The sequence below is a fragment of the Xiphophorus maculatus genome, chromosome 1, assembly GCF_002775205.1.
Source record: "Xiphophorus maculatus strain JP 163 A chromosome 1, X_maculatus-5.0-male, whole genome shotgun sequence".
Lineage (NCBI taxonomy): Eukaryota > Metazoa > Chordata > Actinopteri > Cyprinodontiformes > Poeciliidae > Xiphophorus > Xiphophorus maculatus.
The window spans coordinates 27,761,375-27,768,937 of record NC_036443.1 but is presented as its reverse complement, the minus strand read 5'-3'; the positions used below and the strand labels follow the sequence as shown (position 1 = coordinate 27,768,937).

General features: G+C 36.8%; 1 protein-coding gene across 1 annotated transcript; it reads left to right on the top strand.

Annotated features, from left to right (window-relative positions):
- The first annotated feature begins 1,124 nt into the window (after positions 1-1,124).
- LOC102228442 (probable N-acetyltransferase CML3) lies at positions 1,125-2,913 on the top strand. Its single transcript, XM_005798983.2, has 2 exons — positions 1,125-1,524; positions 2,055-2,913. The coding sequence occupies exons 1-2, from the start codon at positions 1,506-1,508 to the stop codon at positions 2,798-2,800; spliced, it is 765 nt and encodes a 254-aa protein (XP_005799040.1). The 5' UTR covers positions 1,125-1,505; the 3' UTR covers positions 2,801-2,913.
- Positions 2,914-7,563: the final 4,650 nt, after the last annotated feature.

Sequence of the window (7,563 nt, the reverse complement as noted above, 5' to 3'; positions counted from 1 at the left end):
ATGGTGGTTGTGAGTTGGTTCCAGAAACTTCCTGTACAACTCGACCTTCCAGCCTTTATAGATTCATGAGACAGTGCTATTGATTTAAGCAGGTGTAAAGGCCCCTCTCCTGTCAACGAAAATTAAATCATGTCCAAGGGCCACCAGATTATTGCACAAGACACCAACAGCCTAGGACACCTTTATGTCAGAGAGGCTGACAGTATTCATTTTATTTTAACCTTTAATGGCAGAAAAGAAACAGCCAAAACTTTCCCAGAATTTGTTTTCTCACAAAGGCTTGTACAGGTTCATAAATCAATCACCCAGATTGTCATCTGAGATTTCATTTAGTTTATTAGAACAATTCAAAAACTCATGTTATGTAGCATCATTACACATAAAATGTAGGACTTTAAGTTTATTTCATTTAATGTTGCTCAGAATAGCTTAGAGCTAACGAAGACCAAGTTTTTCAAATATCTAGTAGACAGTCAGTGACAAGGAAGATCACCCACAAAAGTGGTGCATCCTAGCAAAAAATAGTTTAGTGTAAGGAAAAACAGTGATTCAAATTTGTTATTGAGTGGATTAAAAAAAAAGTAAGTGAAATGTAAAAATTATAGTTCCACTGTGCTTGATTAGCATCTGAATTCACCTGACATAAACTCTTGAGGCAATGTATAAGCTAAGCTCCGGAGGAAAATACTAGACCCAACATAACATCATCTTTGTGCCACACCCTAGTTATGTGGCATTCATACAAAAGGAGCTGCTAAATACTGAGTACATATACCTTACAATATGTACAATGAGGCAGGATGACATTTATGTATTTAAAAAAAAATCACTATTTATGGACCAGTTTAATATTCAAATTTTCAAAGAAACATTATTGCTAGTTTTCATTTAAAGATTTCATATAATCATCAAACTTAACAGAAATAGACACTTGTAATCACTCTGAATGTTGTGAATTATATGAGTTTCACTAGTTTTCAGTGATGTTCTGTTTTACTGAGATGCACCTGTATTATGATTATGATTATTTTAGGCTGGGGATTGTCTATTAAAACCTCAATCGTGCAATGTATTTACATTCTGCTCAGTTTCCCCTCTCAATTTATTCGGGATCTGTGCTCATCCTCCCAAAGAAACCCAGTGATTGAGTTCTTTACTCTGTTGACTAAGCTAATTAAGTTTATAAAAAAAGTCTATGTTTCTTAATCAAATCATTGCTGTGAATAATTTCAATCAAACTTTTAACACACTTCCACAAATTGATATCAACTCAATTTAGCTGTGTGGTTTAGTATACACATTGCTCAGTGCTTTCAACAATCATTGGTCGTAAGTCGTCTAAGGTCTTCCTGTTGTGTGTGTGTGTGTATGTATGGTGAGCATGCTCAGACCAATTTCAATCCCTTTCATGAACGACTGATTATCAGAATCTGTAGCCTAAGTCCAGGCACAGCAGCAGCATTAAATTCTTCAGTGCAAGCGGAAGACGAGGGGAAAGAGTCGGCATGGCCCACAAAAGCGACTGTAAGTTAGAATCTTTTCAGCACTTTTGTAGTTTTTTTTCTGCTAGAGGAGTTGATTATAATTGAGATTCAGCTTCTAATATGAGAGAAAAAGAGAGAATGAGTGTCACCAATTAAATGCCTAGATGACATATAACACCACTCAGTGAAACCGGAAACCTTTTGTTTGTTGCCTCAAGATTTCACCTTGATTGGATTTTTATCAGCAGTGCATTTGAGACCTAATTGTATTCCATCACACAATGACTCATGCTTGGAATGTGAAAATGAAATAATAGGCTAATAATTTCAATTGTGAGTTTCACCTCAGGTTGTCATGCAAATGGAGGTTTTGTATTAAAGCTCAAAGGCATTAATTACAATGAAAATGGTAAGATTCTGTAAGAGGTATATTGATGGCTGTATTTTTTAAAAGCATTAGGTAAGCTTACTGAGCCTATTGTGAAATCCATCAGGAATTTATTATTGCGACAACAGGCAGATTAGTCTCACTGAAAACTCTTTTCCTTTCCCCTCCCTTTCTTTTTTCAGTCCAGTTCTCCATCAGGGAATACAAACTCTCAGATCAAGATGTGGTCATGTCACTCTTTCACGATGGGATACTTGAACATGTTTACCCAGCGTTTTTCAAGGCAATAAGCAATCCAGACCATGTCGGGATTGCTCTCAGTATTTCCATGGCTGGCTACGTCCTTGGAGGTAGCTCCTATTTCCAAGCATTGCTCTTTGGGACCCTTTGGGCTGGCTTTATTTATTACTGCTGCCATGACATCTACGATAGCTACATGATGGGGAGGCTAAACACAGACATGGCCGACATTCAAGCAAGCTACCTGGAAATCCCAGACAATGGCTTTTGGGTGGCAGAGGCAGACGTCAACGGTCAGGTCAAGGTGGTGGGAATGGTGGCGGTGACGGGCCAAAGGGGGGTGGAAGAAGGGGAAAGGTTTGACGACTTGAACGGTGGAGTGAGCGTCACAGAGTTTGCTCAAGACGCAGGAGACAGAAGTTACGCCCGGATGACTCATGTGGTCGTGGCATTCGCGTGGCGCCGCAGAAACCTGGGCTCGCAGCTCACACGGAAGGCTCTGGATTTCTGCAAGGATCGAGGCTTCTCCCGCTTCGTTATGGCTCTTAGCTCACCACAGACCGCGGCCATTTCTATGTGTCAAAAACTAGGCTTTGTTCAAACGTCATCCTACCATAACACCCATGCTAATCCCTGGTTCTCCAAATTAGCAAGAATAAATGTGATTGAAATGGAGAAGTTAATTTAAGAAAAATGGACACTAGTTTGACCTCAACACCTGAGACTGAGCAAATAGTTCAGTAAAGCAAGAATATTCCAACTAATTTATGTTTATTGTCATTTTTGATTCAAACCATTTTCTGTATGCGCTAGCTAGTTGCACTTGTTAGCTTGCTCATCTCATAGTTTCGATGAGAAGAATAAATATTAAATTTTCTCTACAAAGCGGCATCAATATTCACGGTTTCTTTGTAGTTTTGTTTACTGTGATACACTATGCATACACCTGCTCTCATTACAGTCCATTGCCCACAAACCTTCAGAACAATGAGACAATTAGTCAACTCTTTCGCTTGGTCGAATTAGCTTATTGTTTGCAAATGGAAAAAAAAATAAATAAATGTATATGAAGCATTGTAAAAGTGATTATGGAACATTAAACATAATCAGAATTAATTAGCTATTCTTTAGTTGTCCAGAAAATTAAATAAAGTGTTTGTGAAAACAGAGAAATACTCATTTGAAAGCAGGAGAACTTTCTCTTAAGCTTCTTTCTAGGGGAAGTAGAATCCCTTTGCCTCAGAGGAATTAATGCCGGCTGACTTCTAAGACCCTACAAGTCTTTGCTTAAAATACCAATGAAATGCAGTAGTATCAGGACATTGGCGGGTTTAAAATTCTTTGGAGATAAGGTGTGAGGTGTGTGTATGTGTGTGGCATAAAAAGAAGATAAAGACTTCTCAATACTGCAGAGCATTCCAGTGAAATACACATAAAGAATCCTGTGTTTGATATCAAATAAAAGCTTGACATTTTGCAATAATATTTGCTCTGAACAGGACACAGGACCATGAAGGACCATGGGAATTCAACACCTTCTTTAGATTTTGTTAAGCGGTTCTGACACACCCCAAGAATCATTAGGTAAACAACATGGAGTTACAGATTTTTCATCCTACATTGCATCAGAAATCCCCCAAAGGTAATTAAATTTCCCAAAAATTATCAGTGCCACACAGCGTTGGTTTATCTTGGAAGTATGAGCATGTTACCAGGCATTAAGCCTACAAGCAAAAAAAATAAAAAAATAAAAAAAATGCATCGAGAATCAAATCGTGCAAGGACAGGTGTGGCCAAAATGAGTTTCAAGAGAGAACGCTGGCTGGATGGAGCAGCTTGGCAGTGAGATGCACTCACCATCAGAGACCTTCAGGCATCAATCATTCCTGCTGAGCCTGTCAGAAAAACATTCGGCCGGTGGCCAGCAGGCAGGTGCTGAACCCGCCAAAGGAAGATGAGAGTTAATGCAGGCCAACCTGTTGTCATCCTCTCACAATTACCAGCACAACTGGCTTCAAGGTAATGACAGCTTAATTGTAATTCCACTCATACACATGCAGCACTGAGAAGTTTCTTGCTGTTTGGATCTGGTGTCAACGTTAGATGAAGATTCATCACAAATCTTGTGGTTTTGATAATCACCATATCTAAACTTGTGCCAATGTACATCAGGAAAACGGTGAACGGTTAAGTAACAAATTACCCAACTTCAGTCAGTTTTTTTTCTGTTTTAAAAATGTATTTAGTCTTTTTAGCCCCTAAACTGTCACCCCAAAACGCTTACATGTAAGTCAATGGGTTCATGAGGCCACTGGTGTCTTCGTGATAGTTTAAAGTACTTATCAGCTTCAACTCTGCCTGATCTTAAACATTAATGTTTTTGGCACCTTCATCCCAGAATTTCTTAGAAATTTCTTTGGAATTGATTTGAGAGACTTTTCTATTGGTTTGTCATTATAGGACTGAAGATTCCCAGTGTGAGATAGCTTAAGATCAATAAAAAATGGGCACAATCTCTTCAAAGGAAGAGATCAAAAATCCAATTGGAAAACATTTTTTGTCTGCTCTTAGAGGAAAAGTGATGGGATGGTATGGGGTGTGTGTGTGTGTGTGAATTTTTTTCAGCATAGCTGGAGATAATATTGTGTCTTCCTGCATTCTTGCAGTAAAGTATTTTTTCCTTATCTTATAAATCAAACTCTTATCTCAATCTAAGCATTTTTGCTTATGATAGAAGGAGTTTATATATCTTTTAGGCAAACTTTTGATGACAATAACAAAGCAAGTAATCAACATTACAAGCAGCGACTGTGTGTAAACAGGGCTGTTTCTTTTAGTATCCTTATTGAATAGGCAAACATTATGGTGATTAATTGCTTAAGGATACCAGCTCACTTTGTGCTGCTGTATTAGAGCCAAATGTAGATTGTTTGGATCATTCATCATCATATGTTATTCACCACTGCCTTGAATAATCGCATTTCATCTTCATTGTTGCACCACAGGAAGTAAGTTACTTTTGGTTCATTCCCTAGAGCTTCTCTGCAGAAGAACACCTGGCCAATTACGTTAGCTGAGAAATCCAAGAAACATCGCAAAGCTTTTCCTGTCTACATTTTCTTCTAACTTTTGTTACTACATTTAAAAAGCTGAAATTATGCAAAATCTGCCCCTAATTTCATTGAATGATTGGACATAATCCTCTTTCGGAGGAGAGGTTAAGACCACACACCAGATTCTGACAGTAAAATCAGTAGAAATTTGTTAAATGGGTCACATGAATCCAAGCTAAGGAAGCTGGAGCATGTGGGAAATTATTCTCATGAATATTTATGATTCACAGATAAAATATTAGATGAATGTGTAATTTGATGCATTTTATATGTATGGGAATAGAAGTTGTGCCCATTGAGATTTTTCTTAGTTTGTTACAATACAACCAGAAACTTCAACGTATGAAATTGATGATCTTTGGCAAGACAAACACATCATAACAAGTTGAAGGAAAATTATACATGTTAAAAATATGAAAAATATATAAAGTATTTGTTTTCAAACTTCATTCTTTTGAGTTATGTATTCAGAAACAATTTTTTTTACCCATTCGTTTTGCAAAATAGCTTAAGGTCCATTATCATATGTCACTGATAGTGTGTTTAGGACAGTGATCTGCAAACAATAACTTCCACTCTTCCATAAAGACCAAATTTATGGCATGAACAACCAATGGTTTTTAAATGTTAGTACATTTAAGAACACACATACAGGTTCTCCCACCTGTATATGCTGCTCTTCTAGACCTCCTATGATCTTCTTGGATGCTTCTCTTTAGCTGGACCACCCCAACTTGGTAGATTTATAGTTGTGCATAATTGTTCTATTTTGGATAATGGATTAAAAAAACTTCAGTAATAGTTTAACCTGACTGGGATGTAAAATTCACAACTTTTCCCTGACTTGTCTGCTTGGTTTTAATGTTAGTACTCCTTTGAGTCCTTCACAGAACAACTGGATATATACTGAGATGAAATTATACACCAGAGGAGTTCTGAAAGCAATTGTTTTAATTTGAATTTTTTATAGGGTTGTCAATTTTAAACAGAACGTATCATCTTTCTCCCATGTTAGAAACTATCTACTTCTTCTTGTCCTCAAAAGTCATCAAAAAACTGCATCTAACTGTTGGGGTGAAATGTGATTAATGTGAAAAAAGCTCAAGAAGTGCGAATATTTTTGCATGGCCCTGTGGTTGATAAGTGTTTTAAACAGGAAACAGCTGCATGGTGGCTGAATGTCGCAGAGGACGAGCTTCTGCCTTGTTTGCTGAGCTGCAGCTTCAGTGGAAGAGGACTGTGGGGATTTGTTCAATGAAGTAATTGGACACAACAACAACTGAGAAATTGATTGCAGCTGCTGTAATTACAAGAAATATGGGACAATCAATTTTTATTACAAATCCGATACAGTGAGGTGTAAAAGTTCTGGAGTGATCCTCTTGTGCTTAAAGTGATTTTGGTGTATATTCTTTGAGCTAATGAACTAAGGGACTCGTATCGCAGTCACATCTCAATCACAACAGTGGCTTACAAACTGCAGTTTTAAATAAGGTGCTTCAAGTAACTGTGACAACTGATGGAAAATGGAAATCAGTTTTTAATTTGTCTTTTATAAGCACTGACTGAGAAAAGTGAGCAAGCACTGTGCACACAGGAGCACTGATAAAGTCCTTGCACAGAAGAAAGGAATTGCATTAAACATTTAAAATCTGGTTAGTGCTATTTTATTATGTTTGGATCCTTAGAGCCAAAAGATGGAATGGGCATGTACGTATATATCTTAAATTATTTTAAATATGACAAAGGTTTTTCAATTACTCCATGTAAGAAGTTTAGATACAGTTAGATTGGTATACAAAGCAACAGTCAATACCAGTGTTTTGTTTTGGGGTTTTTTCAAATATTTTGGTATTTTGTTGTAAAGCTTCATTTTATGAAGATTAAATTTACCTTGTCAAAAACAAGTCTGTTCTTTTGAAAGCTTATTTTTGGTGTTGTTTTCTTCTTATTGGAATGCTTTTCATTAAATTCATTTGAACACTATCACTAATAATCATCATATGGAACATGTTTGCATAGGTTTAAGCAACATTTGGCTGCAGTGAAACACATGGAGACAGAATTTGATGGAGACCAGAGCAAACTGGATTGGAAATCTGAATGTAGATGTTAAAATCTGTTAATGCCAGCTGATTAGCTAAATTCTTCCACCTCTTGTGATGTCTATGACCTCAATACATATAAAATAGAATAAGTTTTTTGTCCCTTTTTAGATCTTTGTATTTTGTGAAATACTGCAGAGTAAATCCATTGTTAACCAAGTTTTTGTTGTTAGAGTAAAATTGTTTACACCACTGGGTTGTTTCTATGAAGAATCAAACTGTTACATAAAAAA